Raw genomic sequence first — 25,341 nt, 5'->3', positions numbered from 1 at the left:
GTGAGATTTGTTTTCCTAAAGTGTGTCTCAACAGTGTGGTACAGCCAGCATGGCTTGCATTTTTCGTGGCTTGCATTTTCCGTGGAAAGAAAATATTTTGCCCCGAGTCTTGCTGGGTAATGCCCTGCTGTGGGATGGCCTTTGTGGAAAAATAACTGAAGTGGAGCATTTCCATGCAAACAATGAGGTGGCCATGAGCATTTATATGAAGCATCATTAGTTGTTCCTGTAATTACCACAAACTGGATAAAGGGCTGATGATTCAGGCAAATTTCAACACTTGGCTCTTGAGGAACAGGGCGAAAAGTGGGACCACTCAGTAGTAGGACACAGGGATGTGGCAGAAGGGAGGGGACGGGGAGATTCATCAGGGTATGAAGGATGCTGGAAAGAGGAAGGGATCGCGCTGTTTCCCATGCCTACAGCAAACAGGACAGGAATTTGAGGGCCCTAAATACAGAGTCAGAGGAGACCTTGAAAAACCTGAATTCCACTGCCTGGAGAAGGGGGGAAATTTTATTTACTTTTGCGCTCCTTTCTGCCTTCTGCGCTTGAGGTATTTTGAGGAAGGATGGACTCTTGATGCCAAGTCGGCACGGGCCCTGCCACGGTGCGGGGGATCTCTACTGATCTTCCATGGCAAGAACCAAAGGCAAGATTCAGGCAGGACTCGTTCACCCACATTTCCGAGCTGCTGGCGCCCTCTGCTCCTCACGCTGTGATTAAGAAAAAAAGCATAAAATTAAATCCGGGTTCCCGGTGAGTTATGGCTTGAGGAACCCCCAACAATTTCTTGTCATTTAGACAATTATTCCACCACCCCACGAGCCCTCCCCACCCGGGAAGAGGAATCAGGAAAAAACAAGGAAACTTGAATATTGAAATATAAACAGATTTAACAGAAAAATACTAAATAATTGACATTAATAACACTAAAGAACCAGTATTGATCCCAATACCTATATAAAATACACAAGGACTATCCCCAGTCCGTTCTATCGTAGGAAGCCGGGCACTCCGGGCAGGGGACACCCAATGTGGGACCCTGCGAGCGCTGCGGCTTCGGGAGGAAGGGAAGGGCTCAGGGCTCCGGCACCGGGGCGAGGAGCGCTCGGGATGGCAGCCAGCAAGGGAGAGAGAGAGAGAGGGGAGAGAACTCCTCATCAAACTTCCTAATTTCTATGGAATGTGCCGTTCATTGTATAAAATAACCCTGTTGTCAGCTTGGGGCAAGTGCCCGGGTCTTGCTCCTCCTTGTCTCTGCACCTGGCGAGCTCGAAAATACTGAGACCTTGAAACGCACCCCAGAGCTGGCGATAAAGTAAGTATTTTCACAAATTCAGATACTAGGGTTTTTTAAAAGTGCAGTTTTCCCAAGCGTTAGAAGAGAAATTAGTCCTGTGTCGCTCAAACCAGGTTCCCTGTATCAACTTGACCCTAAAACCTTCCCTGTGCCCACTCTTTCGCTCCTTTAACCATGAACTTCCATTTCCTTCTGCTGTCAAGCCCCGGGCTAGCTGCCTGCCTGTGGGGGCCTGCGCAATGCCCCCCGGAACCTTTCTCCCCCGGAACCTTTCTCCCCCGGAACGCTTCTGTTCCCGCCCGGTCCCCGCCCGCGCGCGCGCGGGCTTGAGGAGAAAATGGCGGCGCCCATGAGCGAGCGCTCTCCAGCCTCGGAGCCCGGTGCTGCTCCCTACGGCAACTTCCCCAATTATTCCCGCTTCCACCCGCCCGAGGGACGAGTCAGCCTCCTGCCTGGCGGGCTTTTGCGGAGCTTGTTCCCCGCGGCATCCCGCCCGCTGCTGGGGCTCGATGTGGGCTGCAACTCGGGGGTAAGAGAGCGCCTCGGCGGGCAGCGGTGGGCGGGAAGTAGGCCGCGGAGCAGCAGGCTTGAGGGCTCCTGGGGTGAGGGGAGATGCTGGGGTGGTGGTCTGGGTGTGGGGAAGACTGGAGAGGCTTGATGGGAGGCACTAGTCTGGAGCATCGGGGTATGTGAGAAAGACTAAGGGTAGGCACCAGTCTGCGGTATTGGCGGGGGCGCAGTGGGGCAGGCTGCTGAGGTACCAGTCTATGGTATTGAGGGACAATCCAGCATCCTTAAAAGACTAGGGGTGAGGCACTCGTCTGGGGTGGTGGGGCAGACTGAGAAGATGTGGGGGATGACGACAAGGGCCTGGGAGAGGGGCCTGGAGTGTTAGGGGACAGTGTGGCAGATTGGAAAGGTGGGGAGGCACTGGTGCGGAGTGCTGGGGCATTGGGGCAGGGTGGGGAAGCTGGGGCAGTCTGCGACCTGAGGTGTTGGAGGGAAGACTGAGAAGGTTGGGAGAAGCGCTCCAATGGGATGCTGGGGAGGAATGGGGGAAGACTGGGTGGGGGCAGTGGCCTGGAGTCTTGGGGAGCACTGAACAGGGGAGGAATGGAACAGCCAGGGTGGGGGTAGCAGCCTGGAACAGGCATGAGCCTGTGTAAAAGGCACAGTGGGAAAGCAGGGCTTGGGTGCAGCAAAAGACTGGTGGATGTCAGGACATCATTGGTGTGTGGGAAGGTGCCTCTGCAGGTCTCCTATGAGAGGAAAGTGAAGGCAGGGGTGGGGTGGGGCGGAGCTGGTTGTGTTGCTTGGTTTAAGAGGCTGTATGGATGGGGCTCTCCTCTTTCCCACTGAGGCCGGAGCCTGCAGTGTCCTGGGTTCCTGTGTGTCCCGAGCACCGGAGAGCCTCTATTGTACTGCCCTAAGAGCGGGGGAACTGGACAAACCTGCAGCTAGAAACCATAATTTGTTGTGTGTTGTTTAGTATCACATAATTTATCCATGAGACAGAACTTGAAACTGAAATCTTGGTTGCATGCTCTTGAAGGTCTTGTGACAGAGATGGTGAATCTTGTAGAATTTCCCATTTTGAAAGTTCATTCTCTTTCTTTACCTAGTTCTGCTTTCTTCTCATGGCCTTTCCTTAGTGTGCAGCTTTGCTGTGTTGTAATTCAGAAGTATCTGTGCATCTCTGATGCATACTGGTGCAGTGTTTAAGATATTTTTTTCAGATGGAAACTATATCAGTGTATTAACTTAGAAATAATTATTCGTTCAGAATGAAATTGCATTCTGGCTGGGGACAGGAGTACTGCTGTTGCCATGGCTTCTCTTCCCCCAGCCCCCTGCCAGAAGGTTTGAAAGGCCACCTAAGGCATTATCTAAAGGACAATTTAGATCCTATTTCAGGTGAACTTGTAAAACAGGTCAGGTAAAAATGTTCTTAGTCTGGTTCTTTTGAGATGCAGAGACGTTCACCACTAGAGGACACTACCTGCCTGCCTGTGTGGGCAGTGTGCTCACAGCCGATGTCATTCAGGAACTTCATCAGATCTCCTTTAATGAATGATTAATGCGCTTGCCGCTTAGTGGCGCACTCTGTGAAAGGAAATTCGAAGGCAAGCTCTCATGTTAACTATCTTTTGCTGCAATCTAATGGTCAGGGAATGTATTTTACTTTAGCAGAAGAAGAAATGTATTACTCTAAATTAGGCATTATAAATAGCGCTAAGTGTCACTAGGCAACTCTAAGGCTCACTTAGGGAAGCCAGTGAAGCTTTCACCCCCATGTTGGATGGGAATATCTGGCAAGATTCCTGTTACTAAAATTCATCTTTCCCATAGTTTTTGAAGCAAAACCCCAAGTGTGGGGTGATACAGGCTTAATCCCAATCTCTGTTTGACTTTCCGGTAATCAGCGCTACCGTGATACTTCTTGCTACAGAAAAGAAGTTTGTCTGTGAGCTTATTGTTTTGAACTTCATCCAGAGAAAGCTCTGAGTTGGCGCTTGTACCTTGCTGCCGAGAGTGGGATCCTACATGCTTGGTGGTGCGTGAACAAAGCAGCGCAGGCCCTGTGAACCCCTCTTGTTTTCCTTTCTGCAGGAGCTAAGTGTGGCTCTGTACAGGCATCTCCTTGGCCTTCAGGAGGGCGAAGGCAGCCTGGACCAGCCCGCAGGTGGAAAGGATCTGAATCTTCTGTGCTGTGACATTGATCCGGTGTTGATTGAGAGGGCTCAGCAGTGCAGCCCCTTTCCTGCCTCCATATCCTTTGCCAGCCTGGACATCATGGACTCCAGTGCCAGGGAGTCATTCCTGAGCTCCTACCTGGGCCGTTTTGGCCACTCTACCTTTGACATCATTTTTTGCATGTCTGTGACCATGTGGATCCACCTGAATCATGGAGATAGTGGCCTGATGGAGTTCCTGTCCTTCCTCTCCTCTCTGTGCAAGTACCTGCTGATTGAACCTCAGCCATGGAAGTGCTACAGGGCAGCTGCGCGCCGCCTGCGGAAGCTGGGCAGGAATGACTTTGATCACTTCCGATCTCTTGCTATCAATGGGGATATGGTGGAGAGGATAACCCAGATCTTAACGAAGGACTGTGCCATGGAGCTGGTGTGCTGCTTTGGGAGCACCAGCTGGGACAGAAGTCTCTTGCTTTTTAAGTCAAATAGCTCAAATCACGAGGGCAGAGAGTCTTCAGAACAGGAACAGTGACTGATAAATGGCCTCTCACATTCATGAATCCATAGACAAGGAATTGCTTGCTATTTACAGAGGCAGATCTAGGAATTCCTAAGTTGTATTGGAACCAGACCTTGACTTCCCTGGGGAGTTTGGGGCAAGTAATGTTTCTGTTTTTTTCTTTTTTTTTTCTTTCTATCTGCAAAACGTGGTGGCAGTTTTAACCTGCCTTGTGGGTTCTGAGTTGCAGTTCCTAGAAAGCGCTCTTGAAATCAAAGTTGCTACATATGTACTTTCTATGTGTACCAAGAATATTCCCTGGAAGAAGACAGAATGTTCCCTTTTTGTCCCTGGAGCTTTTCAAGGAAAGGGAATGTTTCTGTTTACCTGTGCAGTGCACTATTTGTTCTGCTTCTCATCATGTTTTCTGTATAAAATGCTCTTGGAAAACATATAACTTGGTTTATTAGCTATGAGCAAGTGAGTTGGGTCGTTGCAGAAGGTCAACAGGATGCTCAGAAAGGCTGTAGATGCCTCATCCCTGGAAACATTCCAGGTCAGGCTGGACGGGACTCTGAGTAACTTGATCTAGTTGAAGATGTCCCTGCTGATGGCAAGGGGTTGGACTAGGTGGCCTTTAGAGGTCCTTTCCCACCCAAACCATCCCGCCATTCTGTGACGTTGGTCAGGCTGTGATCAATGCACCTTTGCAGACGGAGGTTGACACTAGCGTTCTCTTTCTGTGGAGTGAAGGATTCCTATGGTAGAGCGTGTATTTATTTGTGTATAATAGTGAGTGCTTTTTGTAATAATATCCTTGAAATAAAAATAACTTAATTTTGTTAAAAATGCTGTGTTGGGTTTTTTAATCTTTCTTTTTGTTCACGTTGTTTTCAACGTCTAAGCAGTCCCAGGTAACTGAGTTTATTGTTGTATTTACAGGCTCAGATGAGCCTTTGGTAAACTTGAAGCTATGTTTGGCTAAGGTTGAAGTATTATAACTTTCACTGGATTGCGGTGTTTTTTTCAGTAAAATCTAGGAAGAAAGAAAACTTGAGCAAAATGTCTTATTTTAACTTAATTTTTCTTGTTTTAATATCCCTACTAGCTTTAGTTCATATGTAGTGGTTTTGTTAATTTTGATTGTAAGTAGGAGTCGCACTGCCAGAGTGTTGTCTAAACAGATTAAAAACCTCACTTGACTAGACTGACACACAGAAATAGATAACTGATGACTCTTACAAATTCCTAGGTTCCGCTGCTTCCTCGCTGCGAGGTGAGAGGGAAGCCCAGGTATGTGCCGTAAGCCTCCTGTCACGAGAGCTCGGTACTAGATACAGGGGAGTGGAGGACGTCTCCTCCAGGAGGTGCTCGTGCCTCGCAGTTCTCCTGCCCAGGTGAGCCTGTGTGCAGGGGCAGAGAGAAACTTTGATTGCATTTTCCTTTATGTCCTTACTGGGACTTCCTTATTATTTACTCATGCAGTGATAGTGGAGGTGGGGGGGGGGGGGAGCACTTTGATGTCCTCCGCAATGAGTTCAGATAAAACACTGAGGCGTATGAGTGTTCTGGCTGGCCACAGCCTGCTTGAGGAAAAGCTGCTGGGATCCATGGATGGACATACGAACAAAGCGTGTGTGTACGTGCACGTGTTTAAAGAAACTGAGTAGCGTCACAGAAAGGCTTTGAGGCTTTTCACATAAATGCAGCTTCCACAGTGTTCTGCTATGAAGAAAATATTTAGGACTCCCACCAGGAGTCCTGAGAGCTCCTCTGACCTCTCAGCTCCAAACAAGTGTGCCTTCCCTCATGGTGGTGGTTCTTAATTTTCTTAAAAAAAGACTTTTAAGTCTGGGCGGATTTTACTATGTCTGTGGGAGTGGAGGGAGAACCCATTTGTCATGTATTTTCCTGAGGGTTCACCCAAGTGCCTGATCTCTCTCGCAGCTAATTTATATCAAACATTTATCACTTTGGTAATTAAGCACCTCATCTGATGTTCATTGTAATCTATGGGGAAGCTCCACTGACTGGAGGGGTGTTGGCTCACCCAACGCTGTCAGGCAGCTCAGCCTCCCTTTTCGTTCTGCTTAGCTGCTCTTCCCTGTGTTGTGCGGCTGGTGGCACTGGAGTATCGTACAAGCTGTGGCCTTGCCCCTTGGGATGTTTCTGTTGGGTTGTGTCAATATTAGTTGCTGTTTTCTTTGAACTTTGAAATATTTATAAAACAAACCTGGACTTATCTGTTCAGTGCTCAAGTTTAAAGGGGTGAATGGGGTTTCTTGCTTTTCATTTTCCTCTGGGGATTTACATACTTGCCTGTGAAAACTTTTATGAAGAGTTGCTAAGAAGGTAGACAACCCAACAAATTACACAGGAGGTGTCCCCTGCACCCATCTAGAATGACCTTTCCCTTCAAAGAGACCCTGTTGTATGTTCCTTATGGACTGAGTGATAGATAAGTGTCTGCCTGGGGATTCTTTTGGGCTGCTGCTTGTAGAAAGACTGTGGATTTGTTTTTGCTTTTTTCCCAGCCTTTATATGCTGGCAGTGTGCAGACCTGCAAACTGGCCTGGTGTGTATGTAACAGTATGATGACCTCTTATCTGCCTCTCAAGTCTGCACTTTAAATTGCTAATATCAATATGTCCCACTGTCTCAGAAATGGCTGAGCTCCAAAACTAGGTCTGTTTGGCTTTGGCACAGCAGTGTGTTTGGTTTCTCATCCTTTGGATATTGCCACAAATAGAGCTCAAAATAACATCAACACAAATCTTCCTGCAGTTCTTGAGATACTAAGGAGTTCAAAATGGAGTCAGTCCTTTAGCAGACAGGAGGGGGGAAAAAAAAAAATCTCTTTCCTTTTATTTTCAGCTTGCTGCTTCTGCTCTCCAGGAAGCTGCCAGGAGATAAGAGAGGTGGGAACCCGGCTCCATGACACAGGAATAGAAGAGAACCTATGGATCTCAACTGCAGTGCTCACGTAAGGCTCTGGAGAGTTACGGGGTTTTATGTTCTACTCTCTCTGCATTTTGCAATGTCACTAAAATGTGTTCCCGGATCTCCTGAAGGCAGGACAGAAGGAAAGTAAAGATGAGGGTTAAAACCAACACTTCCACTCCCTATTGCTGAGAGCAGTTTGCAGAGTTGGTTGGTAATTGTTTGACATAACGGCTGGTGAAATGGAGATGCCCCTTGTTTGTGTGAGTCCTGGGGGTTGTTACCCTTGTAGAGCTTGGGGTACCTGGGTTCAGGGGAGGCGCAGAGGCCTCTGCTTAAAGTACTGCTTTGCTCATCTCCTCCCTGTCGAAGGATGGGGCCAGCCTGGTGGTGGTTGCTGCTGCTAAAATGAGGGAGATGCAACTTCCCTGTGTATGTAGAGGGAGGGCTGTGCTCCCGCTGCTCAGCTGGGAGCATATGGCATCAGGCTGTGCTGATGTGTAGGTCCAGTAGCTGTCCTGGCTTGCTAATTATGTGCTTGTTATTTGTGTGTGTGTCTGTGCCTGTGCACTGGAGGGTTAGTTAAGAGATCCTGCTTTCTCTTACCTATGCTTAAGGCTTCAACCCCATGGTTGCTTACATGAGCCTGCTAAATTCAACACCTGCACAGAGCACGCGTAGCTGCGCATTTCCAAACAGACCTGAAGTATTGCACAGCGTTGTGACAGGACTGTCAGACTACTGCCCTGTTCCATCCTGGCAGCAGGTGAGGAGTTCCCAAGCGAGTGCCTGGTGAAGTTCCCATGCTCTGTGGTTTGGGATTGTTGCTGGGCTCCATCAGACCTTGCCTCAGTTTTTCCATCCACAAAATGAGCTTGATAACCACCCACCACTGCAGAGATTTCTGATGTGGAATAGTGGCTGTATGTTTGCACAGCACTTTTGAGAATGAAAAATACCTATGAGCTGAGCTCTATCATCAGCTGTGAGCTGTGCCATTGTTCATAATAATCACTGCAGCCACTTCAGATATTAATTAGATGCCATACCTTCAAAGTGTTCTGAAAATTAAGTCTCACGCCACTGCTGTGTAGCAAGTCACAGCTAATTATCCCTCTTCCTTGGATGGAAAAATCTAGGCGGAAGAGGTGAAACATCTAGTTCTGTGTAAGCTAGCATCAAAGTTGGTGCTGGAAACTTGGAGGTTCCAGTTTCCGGATGATTCTGCAGTTGCTTCCAGCCTTAGTGGGAAGTAATATTTAGATGGAGTCAATGAGAGGTCCTTCTTTATTATATTTTATTTTTCTCTTGCTTATGCTAAGAGACAGTTTACCGTTTCCTAGGTTCTTGTGCTGGCTAAGTACAAGGGATGCACTCAGTGGGGAAAAGTTTAGTGCATAAATATGGTGCAACAGCAGGATTTTATCAGTTTAATGTTGACAGCTGCCAGAGCGAATGACTGTTGTAAGCACCTATCTCCCTGCTGTCTGCTTCCCTTCTTACGCATTTATCTATTGACAGCCCTGCAGATGCTGTTCATCAGCATTTCTAAACGGTGACACGCTTTAAAAATGGTTTAATTCAACTTTCCCCAGAATGTGTGAGCAGCCCAGGAGAGGAGGAATCAAGTTTAGGAACTGAGAGTTGGCAGCAACATGTCTGCTCCCATAAGCAGCTTCCTCTAGCTGGAAACCCAGCAACTTGTCCCTACAAGTTTATATGGCAGAAGCTGTGGACTTTCGGATTTCCTTTGCTCAGCTGAGTGCGAGTTCCTTCTTGTTCTTCCTGGCACTTTGCTGCCCGTGAATTAAAGGAGAAAAGTGAGAGGTGTCAACTCGTGGAAATATGGGCATCTGTTTCTGGCAGTGTGGAAACGTGAGAAAAGAGCAGCCACAAACCAAACACATGATGTCTTCACTGGGTGTGAGCCAGTTCTCTTGCAGAGTTTTGATTTGTTAGGCGAGCTGGTGGTGTGAGGAAGCAGAGGCCTTTTGGCAGAGTTGGGGGGAGTCTTGGTGGGAAAAGCAACCACAAATCCAAGGTAGCTCTGGACGTGTGCTGAAGGCTGGTGCTGTTTGGCCTTGTTGCAAATGAGGAGCACTTGGTAGGTCAGGGGAGGTCAGAGGGGATCAAAAAGATCGGTTGTTCACTTCCTTGCGCCCTGTTGGTTATGGAAATGGATGTGGCTTAGCCATGTACGCTGAAGTTTCATGCCCAGGCGAGATGGTCTGTTCGAGTCTCCAAGGCTTAGATGCAGTCTCTCTGGACCTAGTGGAGAAGCTGATAGGTAGATAAGTGGTGTGTGGGAAGCTTGTCCTGCCATGGGGCTCCTTCTTTAGTCTCCAGAGTTTCAATGCAAGCATCTTGGTTTTCTCATTAGATTCACTTGTGTTAACATGGGCGGGCGGTTTGGTATCCCACAAGCCTTTGCACAAAAATCCCTCGGAGCATTATGGGCAGAAGCCTTGCCACCAACTCTTTTATCAGTTCAGGCTTGAGTTTCTTGGATTTAATTGTGTGGGAGTGTCCCTGTTACCTTAGAGCTGGGTCACCCACTAGGTCTGGACTCCAAAGGGGTCTTGAGTTTGAAGAAGAAAGCTTGGGGTCCTGATCTGGGGTCGGGATATGCTTATAGCGCTCTGATGAGAACTGAAAGTGCTCGAGTCTAAAAGGCCTTTGCTCTTGGTTGGAAAGTATGGGTTCCTTTCCTAGGCTTGTCACAACCTCATTGCAGACCTTGGGCGGGCTGCTCGCTTCCTTGAAGCTCTGATCTTGCGCTCTTGATTTCGCTGGGAAGCATAACCTGACATCTGATGTGATAAGCTCTTGTGTGAATACAGAATGCTATGCAGACCTGATCTGTTCTGACCAGACAACCCGAGTTCAATCGGCTGGAGATCAGGCTTATCAAATGCTTTCAGCTGCCTGGGTTTTTATCCTGACTTGCAACAAAACTGCTCTGTCCTTGGATTCTTCACAGAGCGGCTTGAGTCCGAGCAGAAGGTTTTTATTCTGAGTGATAATGTTATAATGTTTTCAGAGTAGTAGAGCTTTCTAAACTCCTTCACTGTAGTGTGGGAGCCTTGCTGTGAAGCAGGGAAGGTAAAGAGGGATCTTGCTCATGTTTCCATAGCAGAATGGACTTTAGATAAGTGCCTTTGTAGTTGGTTAAAACCCCCTTCATCTAAGTCATATATGGTGGGCCAAAGATTAGACATGGCACTGCAGATCCTCGGCTCTGTTTCTTGTTGTGGAGTGCTTCGTGATTCCATAATAATTAATTCTGGTTTAGTGTTGCATGAGGAATTTATGCATCTTCCATGTGAGTGACAAGGATTTAGTTAGAGCTGAGTCTGAGGGTGGTGTCCCTTCTCGGCTTTCTTGGTTCCCCTCCACCCCTGGGGTCAACCCAGAGACTCTGAAGTCCGTGAAACACGTAGAAGCTGCTGAAAGGCAGCTTTGTTACCCCAGCAGCTGAATCCAGGAGCAGTCATGCTGCAACAAGCCTGCCCTCCTGAGAGAGAACAAGCTGCAGGGTGACACATCAAAAGAGAAGGGCAGCTCTGTGGTGTTCTCTGCAGAGATCAAAAGGAAGTAAGCAGGGCGGCTCCTCTCCTGGCCGGCCCTTGAGACTGCTCATCTCTTTCTCCGTGTCCCTTTAATCTCAATTACCTTCTAGAAGATCAGTGTTCCAAGCATGTGAGGTGGTGGTGGGAAAAGATCGTCTATGAAGTGGCTAGCGTGAGGGAAGGGATCCTTGGGTGCAAGTTGGGGAAGAATTCCCTTACCTTTGTGAAGAAAGCATACAGGAGACTGAAGGTTTTAACGTACCCTTCTAATACAGCCAGCATCTTAATGTGCCAGCAGAGCAGTTGACGCAGCACGAGCATAAAAGGGCGCAGGAGAGCTGGGTGCGAGCTGCCCTCTGTGGGGTCTGGTGTCAGTCTCCACCTAGGGAACATCCATCCCCGTCTGCAGCTGCTGTGGCTTGACAGTGCTGGGGCAGGAGGTCTCCTCTCCAGGGCTGCCCTTGGATTATGTCAGGGATTAGACCTCGCTGCTGCCGGTGTGTGGAGGCAAGCGAATTTACAGGGCAGTATTTGAAAGTTGTGAGGGCTTTTCAGGAATGTGTGTGGTGGCTGTTATCCAGGGCTCTTGGATCTGCTAGGATTGATTTTTCTGGGGTAACCGCTGCATTCCCTGTCTGGACGTTCCCAGCCTGACCAGTGCTGGCTCCTGTTGTCCAGGGTGGCTAAGTAGGGCAGATGCTGAATTATTTATTGTCCTTCATCCCCTAGAGCAGGACCTGCAGTGCATTCCTTACTGACTCAGGTTGAGTTTTAACTCCACATCTTAACCATTACTTAAACAGGTGTTGCTTAGTCTTTTCCTCAAAAAACCCACAGTTGTTACTCAGGACAAATGCTTGACAACGGCTTTTGGTTTGCCCTGGATAATTTCTGAGCTGCAGATCACCTCTTTGGACAACCTTGTCCTTGGATCAGGGCAGCCACGGTGACCTGTGAAAGCACCTTTTCTACCTTGCCCCACATAACCTTGTGGCACTCTCTGAAACAGTGTGGCTTCTTCATGACATCTTGTACAGAGCTCAGGGCAAGCATTGCCTTCATGGAAAAGCTGTAAGAGAGCAGAGGTGTTGAACCTGAGAGCATGGGAATGGGTGATAAAGTATTCAGCCTTGAGTGGAAAAAATACCGTCTGAAACGCGGTGGCTCAGTGAAATGGAATGTCACAAGGGACCTCACAAGAGCGGTGAGCGTTCTAGCAGCTTTGGAGAAGAGGGAGGAAGAACGGGAGAGTAAATGTGGATGAGACTTGGGAACCAAATTAGATATTCCTGGGGTACCTCCCTTGTATTTATGTGCTCTTTTCTCCTGACGATTCTATTATTAATGCTGGAAGCAGAAATCTCATCTGACCTTGAATAACATCAGTGCAAAACTGATTTGGGGGTCCAAAGGACGCATTTACCTGAGCTGTAGGTTGAAGAATAGAGTAATGCAAAGGAAAAAAAACAGGCCTGTGCTAGGGCTTTCCCCTGGCGCAAGTTTCCCAGGTGACTAGTCAGTGTCGCAAACACTGGTCTTTGCCTTTGGGGGAGGTGGAGAGCAGAGAGCTGCTCTGCTTCTCCGTGTTCTCTCTTGATCTGCGTTTCTAGCTGGTGCTGTCACCAGCAAACTCGCTCTGCTCTTTGCCAAGGCTGCAGGTCCTGGCTGGTAGCTGTTCCCTGCTCTGTATATGTGTGTCTGCATTTTTTCCAAAGACCAGCTTCAGCTGGTTTGTGTGAAGTGCTGACTTAGGCATTGTGCAGAGTGTGACTCAGAAGGGTAGAGGTTTAGGGGAAAGGGAGGAAAGCCTTTTTAAGGAGTTGTAAGCTGCAAACAACAGCGAACAGTATTGGTAGAGATGGCCTGGTTCTCTTCCAGGTTCAAAAGGAAGAGTATTAAGGACTTGCAAAGAGCTGGCACAGCTGCAAGGCAAAAGAATGCTTTATTGAGTGTGTAAATGCTTGTAAAGCCACTGGTAAACCTTGTAATGTTGTGTATGTGCGGGCGTGTATGTAGACACTGGGAGGAGAGGAGGGACACACCAAGAAGGTACACGGAGGTTTCCAGAGGGCCTGATGTTCCCTGTAGAAGTAGGTTGATGACGGTCACAGTTGTCATCAACAGAGCAATGGTTGATGCAGAACTTGATTCCCTTCAACTCCCTACTTTGATTTCAGGGTCCAAAGCAGGTGGGGGCCACTGAGTCCATTGCTATTGCAGCACCTTGTGTGATACCGTCTAAGGGCAGTCTTAAAGACTTTGACTCTTTAAGAGCAGGGAAGCGCAAAGGGAGCATCAGATCTCTTAGAGGGAGGCCATGGAGAATGGCTCACCCCGGTTCCTCTCTCTGTGATATGTCTATGGATACCACGTAACAGAAATACAAATTTGGTTGTGTGATAAGACGGGAGAAGGGCTCGAGTTCCTCCGTCACGGGAACTGCTTTGCATGTGCACCTGCTGTGGGGCAGAGACACCTGCGCTGTGGTTGCACGAGGGCAAAACAGGAACTGGGGGGCAGCGAAGATGGCAAAAAGCAGGTTGGTCTGCGCCTGAGGGGCTGGGGGAAAGGAAAGGGGCGGTAGATGAGCTGTTCCTGAATATAACGCAGAAGTTAGGCACCCCCACATATGGGAGAACACCCTCCCTTCCCTTCCTGTGGCATTTCTCTGACAAGATGTCAGGGAAGGCACTTGTCAGACCATTTGCTGATGTGGAAGCTTTGAAGCCTGCAAGATTTGCCTTCTGTGCAAAACCCAGCGAAAGAAGATTGGAGCCGTCTGCCCTGGTAGCAAGCAGTTCCCTCCCCACGGCCATGGACGCCGTAAGATCAGAGCTCAGCAAATGCACAAAGGGAAGCGCCAGGCAGGGTGCTGCAAACAATGCTGACAAAGCCCTCTGGGGCTGGGCGGTCCGGCCTCTGAATTCTTCTTTCCCAGCGAGGTGGAAAAAGAAGCCTGAGCTGGCTGCATCTCCTGAGGTTCCCCAGCCCAAGGGCCGTCTGCCTGCCCCGATTGCTCTCTGAACGTCAGAGCAGTATTTGCATGGACTGGGGGACATGACTGTGTGCCAGGAGGCTGCTTCTACCCCAACATACCTGGCTAAATCCATCCCGGCACTTTTAGGAGCACCAAAGTACCTTTCTGTCCTTCCCTGGCGTGGTTCATGGAGTGTAGTTGGGCACTGTGATTAACTCTAATGTAGTCCCAGGAATTCAGGAAAGCTCTTCAAGTGTCTGAGAAGTGGAAGGAGTGCTGCTCTGTAGAGCTGCTTCAGAAATCTTCACCAGGGTTTGTAGCATGCAAGGCTCAGGGCTCAGCGGGTGAGCTCCGGAGCTAAAGACCCACTGAATTTTGCAGGTTTTGGGTTTCAGGTGGAAAGGCTGGAATAGCATGTTAGAGGAATAAAGGCCAGTTGTAAAATGGAGAGCCACATCTGAAACTGGATTTGGATCTCACTGCAGACTAAACAAATGTGATTCTGCGAGGCTTCTTAGATGATAAACATTGAGAACAGGGGCAGTCATGTACATATGCATTAGATGTGTCTGTTCTGCTTTGCAAGAAGCAGCTGTTTGTTGTGAAAATGCAGAAAGTATTTGAATTTTTCCTTATGGGGTAGGACTGAACTGAAGAACAAAGGAATGCTGCCAACCTTGGTTCCAACCTCACCTGCAGGAAATGTGAAGCAAAGAAAATAAGGGGAGTAATGTGAATTGGAGCTGAGCTACCACACTAGGATGAAGATCTGCTGTAGTAAAATTAGCAATGTACACAGGATTAGCTTAACCTATTGGGAATCTAATGCTAAAAACACCTGGTCAGACACTACAAATTCTGTATCTGTTAGGGTTTTTTTTTTTTGGTGAGGGGGAATGTTTTTGTCCCTTCTGCTTAGCAGCTGGAGGTGAAAAGGGCACCTGGTGCTGCTGAAGGAGATTCACTCCAGGCTAATTAAGGGCCTTTCTGTCCCTCCTTCATCGACCAACAGCCAGGACCTGCCCCAAGCATTCCCCTTTTCTTGCTGCCAGGCCGCATCTCTCCTCAGATTTCCAGTTAAGTGGTGGCATTGCTTAGAGTTGAGCTGCACAGCCCATGCTGGCAGGCCAGGGGGTTCAGAGATGCTTCCGCACGTAGATGTGTTTGTGCACACACTGAAGATGCAGGTGTAGCCTCAGATGCTGCATTCACATGCACAGATTGTTCCTGGGCCTTTTAACCGTGTGCATTCACACCGCTCTGTGCAGCGTTTGCTCCCTCTGGTCTTTCTCTTAAACTCCAGAGAGTGAAGAAAGAAGACCCCTACGGGCTTTAAGTCCTCCCTCCTTTCCAGCCAGCAACTGGTAGGCTGTTTTTCCTTTTTGTATAATCCTTGATTCTGTAGTGGAAATCAGTGTTTCTGTAGCAGCTGCCCATGTCTTTCCTGAGCAGCATTACGTGCACATTCACACTGGTCTGTGCAGTGTTTGCTCCTTGCAGTCTGTTTTCTCTTAAACTAGGCTATCTGAATTGCTCTCTGCTTGATGTTATTGAGAGACAAGAGCATGCAGAGAGCATTAAAAGGTGAGCACAGAGGGAGCTGGGTGGGATCTGTAAGTGATCCAAGGCTCCATGTCAAAACATCCCCACCCCATTCCTTGCATGGCTAGGATGGTTTGCAAAAAGCTCAGACTTCTCAGTAAATTGCAGAGAAATTGGCACAAAATTAACTCTGAGGGGCCCAGTCCAACTCCCATAAAATCCACAGGGAGTCTAGTCCCGCTATACTGCTGTGGCCAATGCTTACTGGAATTTTGCTTATTCCACTTAGGTTTAAGCTGGCAGAGAAGGGGCAGATGCCAATGCTTGTTATTGGTGGCATAAATCAGGAGCAAGGTGATGGCGTGGTGTTGAGAACCGTCAGGCTGAGGTTAGTCTTAATTTTCCGGCTCTGCTGCTTGTGGACAGCAGCGTCCTCAATCCAGTTGCAAGCTGGTCCCAACAGCTCTGTCCCCTTAGCGCTGTCAAGAACCTGCTTCAGGTACAAACCAAGGGGAAAGCTCAGAATCGGAGCTATGATGATAGCAGGGTTTTAGGAAACTCAGGAGTAACATAAGTCTGTCTGTGCTGATGATGCCTCTTCCCTGTGCAGGATCTGGATGGACAAGCATAGTCAGGCTGCTATGAGTTGTTTTCTTTCTTCGAGTGAATAATTGGGGGTCTTTCCTGCTTGGGGTGGCCATAGGATTGGAACGGATCAGCCTACTTCAGGAAGGGGAGGTTGAAATGCTGACCCTTCCCAGAACTGAGTGGTGAATAGCAGATGCGGCCAAGAGGCAATTTCCAGTTGGGAGCCAGGCTTTTTACTAGTGCAGAGGGCTGGAGCATTGCTGTAGTCAAGGGCTGGTTTATAAATTCAGTGTTACCCTGAGTTGCTTCTTACTCTACTTAAGGTCTTATTAAGGACTGAGAAGCTTCCAGCAAGGCTGAAGTTCATATTTCTGGGTTACAGTCAGGCATTTTGTATTGAATTTCATCCCTGCCAACCACTGAATCCTCTGGCCCAACTGGGATCCCTCAGGACCTTACAAAGTCAGGGGCTTTTCTCTGGATCCACTTGTCGGTGTTGCCCTAGATAATATGTGTTGTATAATCTGCAGAGCACACTCCAGATATGTACGTGGGCAAACCCTCCAGGGAGAGCTGAATTCAGCGCTCAGGTCAGAACGTGTCCCGTAGGTGTTTGTTGCCATGAGTATGAGCTGGCTGTCCGGAAAGCTGCCAGCGGAGCATGGATGGCTGGAGTCCTTTTTCATCCAGAGACTCCACAGCACTTGGTGCACTCAAAACTGGGTTGGAGAAAGCACGAAGACGGAGGCTGAACATCAGTCCGTTTGTGGGAGCAAAGGGTTTGTCTGATGCTAGCTCAGGGCTGGCTCTTAAGAGGGGTAAACATGCTGCATGCTGCTAAATTTCAGGTTTCTCTGGGCAAATCCAGGGCTAAATGAACTTCAGGATTTTTTTTTAGTGCATTGTGATCCACTGCTTAAAAAAGAAAATAAGACATTTGGAGTTGTCCCCCCTTGTCTAGTCTTTTGGGGTCCCAGTTTTTGAGTGTCTTCTGTTGTTGGTAGGCCAGAGCTTTGGTCAGAATTAGGAGAGCACCTGTTCCATGTTGCCCTGACTTCAGGAACTGGGACTTAAAGCAGCGTCACCCACTGGGAGAGCTGGCACTGGGGGCATAAACTAGTGCAGCATCACCACCTTCAGTGAAGTTACACGGGCTTCTCTCCAGTGAAGTGCTAAGGGAGTGCGGCATTTACACCTTGCTGAGGTCAGTGGGACAGGCAGGTGTAAATCTAGAGAGGATCTGCAGCTATGGATCTGAATTGGTGTTACCTTACTCCTTGTCTTGTCTTTCCAACCCCTGCAAACTATACAAGAGGCTCCAAATCGGCTTTCTTTTGCTGGTAGTGGAGTCTTTCAGCCCTACTGCACTTACCCTGCACATAGGAGCTGACACATCACTTTGGCCACATGATAAGGCTCTGGAAGAGTTGGAAACCAAGCCCTAGATGTTTTATATTCCCTTTTTTAAGTGTGAACTCTTTTCCTCTGTGTGTTGGTGGGACAGCTCAAAGGGGCCGACGTTTGTTGGGTGGCAGAGATTGCTGGCTGGGGAAGAGGGTCTTGGTGTTGCACTGGGACATTACCAGCCTGGGAAATGTTGGAGGCAACAGAGATTTTGGGACTCCTGGAGTTGATCTCGGTGTCATAGAGGCAGGTGAAGCTGTGCACATGGGCGTTAGGGAGCTGGGAAATGTGCAGGCGAGGTTTGCTAATGCTAAAAAAATAGCCAGTCCCGTTCCCATGAGCAGAAGTTGGGCCCCGATGGCACCAGCCCCGCTTTGCACGAGGAGGCTGGGTGCTGGGAGAGTCTTGTGGAGGAGCGTTTTGTGCAGAGGGGGCTGCCTGGCCCCGAGAGATCCCCTTGCAGGGCTACAGGCAGCCTGCCCTGACCCTCTCCCCAGTGTTCCCAGCTCCGTTTGCTTCCTGCGTCAGAGCCCCTGCCACCCGCCCTGCGGTGAGTCACGGCTGGGATTCCTCAGCTCTGAAGTGGTTCCTTTGCCTTTTTTTTTTTTTTTTTTTTTTTTTGCTTTCTCCCCCTCCCCAGGTGCTGAGCTTTTTTCCAAAGCCTTGAATTGAAGGGTGTGTCTCTGAAATCTCGCAAACACGCGCAGGCCCCGGCAGGAATGGGTGAGCACCGTTCCCATTATGTTATGAATACCTGGCCGATTGCCATGGGGATCCTGCCAGGCGGAGCAGCCAATCTTGAGCACCTAGACCTGCTGAGCTCTGGGGTTTTGCTCCTCTCGCTAAGTCATTGCTTTGCGGAGATGGACAGTTTTAATCTCCTCTCAGCAACAGCCATGTTTTTGTACTCGCTTGGCCTGCTGTGGTGTCCTGGTTCCCACGGTTAGCAGCTTCCCAGGGGTGGAGAGTTGAGCAGGCAGCTCCGGCAGCTGGACTGCCCATCCTTGTGTGTGACTCATCTCAGCCAACCTGCCGTCTCAAATATTTTTTGTTGCCGTGCCCTATGCACTGGGCACTGCCCCAGCTCACCCAGGCCCCTCCATGGATCTCAACTCGATGTGCTGCATGAGGTTTGGAGGCTGCCTGGCGTGTTTGTGCATTGCAGAGATCTGTCGGGCTGGGAGGGAGCACAGCTGGGTGCTCTGGGCCCAATCCACTCCATTTCCCAAGGGTGGACACGTACCATGTGTTGGCCTTCTTCCACCTCCCCAAATGCACCATGAGCACTTGGTTGTTCCTGGTGAGGATGTTGAGGGATACGTGATGTTTAAGTAGCCGTGCTTAAAGCTGGCGGAGAGGGTGCAGCGGCTGAGACTTCAGCATGAGCTCTCAAGTAGACAATAAACTCTGAACCCCAGTTACAAGCTTTGGTTGCCAATGTCTACAAAGGCCTAAGGGAGCAGGCTGCCTGCGCTAGCAGTGTCTGCTAGCAAGGTTAAGCCACCAGTGAAGATCTGCAGTCCGTGCCGTGGTGCGCTGTTGGGCTCCACAGTTGGAAGCTGTCTCAGACTCAGCTGGCATCTGTGCAGAGAGAAGATGACGGGTGTGAGGTTGTAAATGGTCTCTGGAGCATACTGAGCTTGAGGCGTATGAAACCTGGTACAGACAGGCCCTGATCTGAGCTGCAAAGTCTCAGTCCTGGTCACTAGTAGTAATTTGACCTGACTTTCTGTCTGTCTTCCTTTGTTTGCTCAGCAAAATGGACACCAGCTCACGCACATCTGTCCTTGGCATCACGACTGCACTCTGGCCAGGCTGGCCTTCCCAAGCCCCGATCAGCCTTCCATGCTGGCAAGAGGAACATCCCCATCTCTGCTGAGACCTGACGCAGGTTAGCACAGGCCACAATCCCCACACCCCTCCTGCCAGGCAGGGACAGTCTTGTTCGTGCCCATCTGTGGGCAGAGCTGCTGCTTTTCCCTGTGCCCCTTTGCTTCTTGCCCTGGATTCCCAAAGATTCCCACTGCCACAGGGTGATGTTGCTCTGTAGCATAAATGGCGGGTGCGTGGAGGGGAGAGCAGGTCAGGAGGTGCTGGGAAATATTGGTTTGACTCAGGCCTTCCAGGGAATGAAGCATTGTCCTCCCACGCACACTGCTCCCCACCCTTTTTGCCCCCACGCCAGGGCTCTCTCCTCCTGGAGGGCTGTGCAGGATTAAATATGGGCAAACATCAAATGGCCAACCTTATTGCCATTTTGTTTCAGGTGAGGCTTCCTCCAGGCCTGTGACGGCCTTGTGGATATGCAGGAATGTGGGTTGGGTGGGGAGTGTGTTGAAGCAGCAGCTGCTGTTGCCTCGCTGCGCTGCGTGTACGAGTCCCTGGCATGCCTGGAGGCGGAGGTGTGGGACCTGTTGGCACTCCCAGCCGTCAGCCCAATGGCAGCGAGCTGACACAACTCCCCTGGAATCTGTCCCGCTCTAACCAGGATTGTTGGCAGGCAGGTACCGAATCTTGGCAGCACAACAAGGGAACGCTGGTTGCTCTGAAATTCTTGGGCTCGTTTGGTCAGGGTGCTGGCATGTGAAGTCATGGCAGAGTTGGCACATGCATCGCAGAGGTGGGCAGTGGGACCTGGAGACAGGACTGTGGGGCTGGAGGCTGGCTGGGCTGGCAGCTCAGGGTCTCTGCCGTGTCCCTCCTGGCTACTAGCAGCTTGGATCTGTTTTTTCTTCTTCCCTAACCTGAGTGCACCAAGTGATGTGCCAATCTTGTCCTTCGTTACTCCTCTCACCTTGGGCTGAGGCAGTGAGATGCGGTACCAGGACCGTGAGCCACTGGGCTAGAAGGCTGCCAGCCCTGTCGCACGCTGGTTTTGGTGCTGCTGGGAGTCCCAGCTGTGACGGGACAATGCATGGAGTCCCCCCATGATCCAGTTACCCTGAACCAAAGCCAGGCTGAGGACATCTCAAAGGTGAAGCTCCCTTGGCAGGTCTGTGCAGGCTCCTGTCTCCCAGGCACTGTCTGGGAGGTAGAGACCCCAGGGCTGCCCTGAGCCAGCCAGGCGCAGGTGGAGATGGGAACTAAGCAATAGGGATGGCTGCAGGACAAGAGAGGAGGTTTTTCACGTGTCTGGGATGGTGAATAACTGGAAATGGTTGAAAGAAAGGGGTAACCCAGCCTTGCGGCAGACACCCTGAGCTCAGCTTGGGCACCCTGGGGTGTCTGAAGGGCTGCAGGAGAGGAAAGCCCTGACTGGGCCACTGTCCCCAGTGATGAATTCACACAGGGCAGAATTTTCCCCCTGTTTTGTGCCAGGCAGGGAGTGGGCTGCGCGGAGGTGGCCTCCCCTCCCCTGCTGCCGGTAGAGCCCTGCACACCTGGCCGAGGAGGCAGGGTGTGGGCAGGGGAGGATGGGCCCTGGCAAACCAGGCAAGGCTCAGGTGTTCGCATTCCTCCCTGGATTGGCTGTGGAGAGAAAAACCTGGCCTTATATGGTCAAAAAAGCCAGTGCCGGCTGCTCCTCCTCCTCCCTGTGAAGGGCTGCGTGGAGAGGTGTGGATGGGCTGATGGGGTCGGGCATGTTTTCCTCCACCCTTCCCTGCTCTCCCCTCCCTTCTCCAGGTGCCCTGGAGACAATTACGGCATTGGCTTTGTAGCCAGCCCGGCTGATTTCTGGGGCTTGCAAAGAGGATGGTTCCCTCCAGTGAGTGTGGCTGGTTTTGTGTCCCCCAAGGGACAGGGAGGTGGTGGGTGGGCAGACAGGGGTGCCCTTTGGTGGGGCTGGAGATCCCTTCAAGCTCAGGTAGACAGTAGGGACAGTACAAATCGCTGCCTGCCGGATGGTTAAGCCTTTTTCCTGCTTGTTAAACTCCCGGCTCTCTGTCCTGGGCTGGAGCATTTGGTTAGAAAAACTAAATTATATCCCCTTCAACTTGATCCCATCTTAGGCTGCAAGCAAAAATAGGAGTAACTGAAGCACAGTTTTGTCCAAGATCATGCAGGGAAAGGAAATTAAACTTTTCTTTTTGCCCAGGGTTTGGGGGAGTTCCATTTCCCAACATCTGACTTCTTGGGGTGAGCTGCTTGAATCCCTGGAAATGGCTATGCCAGGCATCAGACCTGGGAGATGAGCCTGGAGGATCCATATTTCTCCTTCTGTCTTGTGCCCTGTCTCCTGGAGTTGCTCCAGGCATGAGCTGGAACCAGGGGGAGTAGCTATGGGTGAAGTGGGACTGGCAGATTAAACTGGGTTGGAAATTGGAGCAGGCTTGAGGGTATTTTTGGAAGAGTGCAGTTGTACTCAGTGGGACGAGGTGTAGTGGAAAGTCTCTAGAGCTCTAGGCCATCCTTTCCCTACCCCAGGAACACATTTCCATCTCACTTCCCACACGTTTAATGACGCGGAACATGTGGAGGGATTTTTCCCCCCCTCCGGTACGGAGCATGAACTCAGCTTGTGCCAGACTTCCCCAGTCTAAATTTACTTGTCTCTGTGAGCCCGGCTGCTCAGTGCCCTGGGGAGGACCAGAAGAAGGGCCGTCTCCTTCGAGACCAGGTCCGTGACCTGTTTTAATGGAAGCCTGGTGGGTGCTCTCTGCTTCTGTCCAAAGGAGCATCCCTACACCTGAAGGGAAGGGAGAGGTGGGAGAAGAACCAGAAATTCTCCCACGTGCAGCTGGATCGCTGCTTCCTGGGGAGCAGATGGGCTGAAGGCTGACTTTCTGATGGAAAATGTGGTTTGACTCTCTAAAATTATTTTTAGTGTTTTCTTGCAGGATTTAGCCCTAAAAGGATAAATAAGTGGTGTGTCTCTGCTGGTCAGAAAGGGCCCGTGGCCTTTTCCACAGTGGTGCTGGCAGCACAGCCCCCAGCCAGAGCTTTCGGTGTTAGTCACCAAAACCAGACACCAAGGAGGGGAACCTGACAGGTTGATTCCCTGGACTGGTGGGATCTGATCGAGGGAGGGGTTTCTCACTCTTGGTAACTCTGCTGGGAACTGATTTTCCTTCCCCAAGGGGATCCCCAGACTGATTCCAAAGTGTGTGTGGGCTGTGAAGGAATGAGCCCTCCGTCTGTGTGGAGAGAAATGAACCGGGGGCAGCCAGGCTGGGTTACAGGAATGATTTCCACCAGGATGTGAGCTCTTGGTGGATGAGGAACATGTTTTGGGATTGGGCAAACCCCTGTGCCTCAATCCCTTTGTAGCCACCATTGTACCCTCCTGAAGCATCCAGGGAAGGATCTCGACCATGCTTTGGTCTCCTCTCTCTCACTACCTGGGAGCTGTTTTCCCTTTCTCCTGGGAGGCTGGGATTGCTGGAAGGAAGGAGGGTGTTGTTTGGGATGTGGCAGTTTGTAGGATCCAGCGCTTAAGAGGCCTCTGTGCCTCCTCTTTGGAGGCATTTGCAATGGTGTCACCTGCCCAGGAGAGGGAGCCTGGAGCTCACACTTGGGTGCTCCCCACCCTGGGAGGCAGCAGCCCAGGTATGCAGTGCCCTTAGATGTGGTCTGAGGCTCAGACTCTCCCTGCTTGGAAGGCAGCAGAGGAGCCCTGCTGCTTCCCTCTGTCTGCTTTGGCTTGTCTTCTGGACTCCAGCCCAGTTGCTGTTGTGCAGACATGAATATTTCCCCGGTGATCTTCCCTGCCAGAGTCTGCCCCACCAAAACCAGCTCTGCCCCCTGCTTTCAGCACACGGATTTATCTGGCCCTGGGTTTTGCCCGTGGGCTCTGTCTCACAACTGGGCCATGTCCTGGACATCTGATGTCTCCTTTCCCCACACTTGGGCAGATGCTCTAATCTTTGGCTCCAGACAGGGTTTGAGATCATCTTTGGGAAGCCTTCTGCAGTTGAAACTGATACGGCTTTACCTGGAGATGCCTGAGCTTTGGATTGCACAGATGTAGCTCGACAGATAACATGGATGAGATTGCTTTTATTCCACAGATACCCTTAGCAGCAGCTAGATCTGTTGGCTGCCGTGTTGGTTACTGTGCTGCTCAGCATCCTTGCCCTTGTAGGACTGTCCCCCAGCACCGCAAAGGGGAGTCTGAGATCCCGAGTTGGTGGTACTGCCTGCTGTTTCTCAAGGGGGCAAGGGGTGTGATGCCCTACGCTGGACAAAGAAAAAAGATGCAGAACTTCCCCAGTGAATTTACCAGGTGGGTTTAGGGCTGGTTGTGTCTCTGATATAAGAATAGCTACAGAAATTAGCCCCCAGGAAGGGGCTGGTTCTTCAGATGAAGTCAGTGTTTAAGGGGTAGTATGGTGGAGGGGGAGGGATGGGTGCACAGGCAGATATGGGTGTCCTGAAGCAATGTGACTAGCTCAGGTATAGCTCAGCTCCCATCAGTGGAGTGCAGGAATTACTCTGCTGCATAAACTCGTTGCCCTGCTATGATGTGGCTTGATAGACACTTTCCAATTGTCCATGGGGAAACTGAGGTACGGGGCAGTGAAGTGACTGAGGCAGTGAAACGCTCATCAGGCTCTTTTCTCCTGGGTCCTAGAACAGTGAACTGAACACAGAGTCCAGCTTCTTAGTCCCCTGCTCTGGCCTCAGGGCTCTCTCCTAGTCCCCTGGGTGGTGAAGGCTCCTGTGCAGCCTTCTTTTTTTCTCTCTTATGCTTCCTTCAAAGCAGCAGAAAAAAAAATAATAAAAAAAAATCCCCAAAAAACATATGGCAGGGAGGGAAAGCAGCTACAAACTCTTCTTACAGGACTGGGCTGCTATTGAGCCCCTGCCCTTTCCAGCCCGGCCATGAACACACATCTCTGACCACCCTTTCCTGTAGTTCCCCCAGATGGAATGTGCCGGGCTCCCAAGCCCTCCCTGTCCATTCAGGTTTCATTCTGGGCAACACTGGCTCTGTGTTTCTCCCTCCCCTCCTCGCTTGGAGCCTCAGCCCCTCCCTGCCTTACAAGAACGTGGGCTGCTCAGAGCACTCATTCATCTTCTGGGCCTCTCGCTCCTTGGATGTCACACAGCCTCGCACAAACCCAGCATTGTTCCTCCAGCTGGAGGGGCTTTCATTGAAGGGTTCTGCTGGGTCCTGCCTCCAGGGGAAGCTCTGTGCTAAAGTGCCGTCTCCTGGGCTGGGAACAGCCTGTACCACTGGTAGCTCACTCATAGCTCCCACCTTTCCCATCCCTGCCAGTTTGAGAGACCAGATTAACACCTGGGGGCTCTTTCTGCTGGCCTGGACTGTCTTCCCCTCCTCTGCCCATGTACCCCTTGAGCTGACCCTGGAAGTGCAGTGTTTCTCTCAGGTGGGCAGCAAACAGCAGAGCAGAGATGCTTGCCATCTCAGGTCCTCTAGCACCTCTGGGAGCCTTGTCTGCTTTGGATCTCCCAGGTTAAGTCCCTTACAGGAGGGTGGTTTTGAGCAAGGAGCACCGAGAAAACCCCTGTGCTCTGGAAGGGGCACTCTTCAGAGGGGCCGCAGGGAAGCGTGGTTCCCCAGGATGGATCTGGGTCCCAGGTGCAGACATTCTCCTTTGCAGGGGGAATTTAGCAAGGAGGAGCTCTGTGTAGATGAATACAGGGGTGGGAGCGTGGTGGCCAGCGCGATAACTCTTCATCTCCGGAAACATGCTTGAGCTGCTCTGTGATTCAAAGCCCCATGGAAGGCTGGTGGCAGAACAGCGGTGAGCTCCCCAAAGTCTTGGCTGCTGGCTCTGTGTCTGCTCCTCCAGCCCTGCGTACTTTTCCCTGGAGACATGGACCAAACAAGTTACCTGGGAAGCAATTTTCGGCTTCATTTGGCTGCCAGAGTTTAGCCAGAGCCCTCAGCTGAGACCTGCTGGCAACTGGGGAAGGAATTG

The 25,341-nt window shown here is 50.5% G+C and overlaps 2 protein-coding genes across 7 annotated transcripts in view; both read left to right on the top strand.

The window, feature by feature from the left end:
- The first annotated feature begins 1,618 nt into the window (after positions 1-1,618).
- BCDIN3D (BCDIN3 domain containing RNA methyltransferase) lies at positions 1,619-5,344 on the top strand. Its single transcript, XM_054183110.1, has 2 exons — positions 1,619-1,832; positions 3,914-5,344. The coding sequence occupies exons 1-2, from the start codon at positions 1,641-1,643 to the stop codon at positions 4,526-4,528; spliced, it is 807 nt and encodes a 268-aa protein (XP_054039085.1). The 5' UTR covers positions 1,619-1,640; the 3' UTR covers positions 4,529-5,344.
- LOC128901248 (keratin, type II cytoskeletal cochleal) overlaps positions 1,743-25,341 on the top strand; it is a 65,672-nt gene continuing 42,073 nt past the window's right edge. For 3 of the 6 annotated variants that reach the window (XM_054183106.1, XM_054183105.1, XM_054183101.1), the window contains exons 1-4: positions 1,743-1,832; positions 5,748-5,892; positions 7,370-7,478; positions 19,271-19,406. The gene's annotated coding sequence lies outside the window, so the exon portion shown is untranslated. Of the gene's footprint in view, positions 1,833-5,747; positions 5,893-6,791; positions 6,848-7,369; positions 7,479-18,155; positions 18,239-19,270; positions 19,407-25,341 lie in introns of those variants that run through there. The other 3 variants (XM_054183102.1, XM_054183107.1, XM_054183104.1) reach the window with 3 other exon arrangements.

This window comes from Rissa tridactyla, chromosome 24 (assembly GCF_028500815.1).
Source record: "Rissa tridactyla isolate bRisTri1 chromosome 24, bRisTri1.patW.cur.20221130, whole genome shotgun sequence".
Classification (NCBI taxonomy): Eukaryota; Metazoa; Chordata; class Aves; order Charadriiformes; family Laridae; genus Rissa; species Rissa tridactyla.
Note: the sequence above shows the minus strand (reverse complement) of the source record. Positions and strands in the feature narration are given on the sequence as shown.

What these genes read in the sequence shown, in the direction of transcription:
- BCDIN3D (XM_054183110.1), top strand. Translation starts at nt 1,641, where the DNA reads ATGGCGGCGCCCATGAGCGAGCGCTCTCCAGCCTCGGAGCCCGGTGCT. An exon ending in ATGTGGGCTGCAACTCGGGG is followed by an intron (nt 1,833 to 3,913) that starts GTAAGAGAGCGC and finishes TCCTTTCTGCAG; the next exon opens with GAGCTAAGTGTGGCTCTGTA.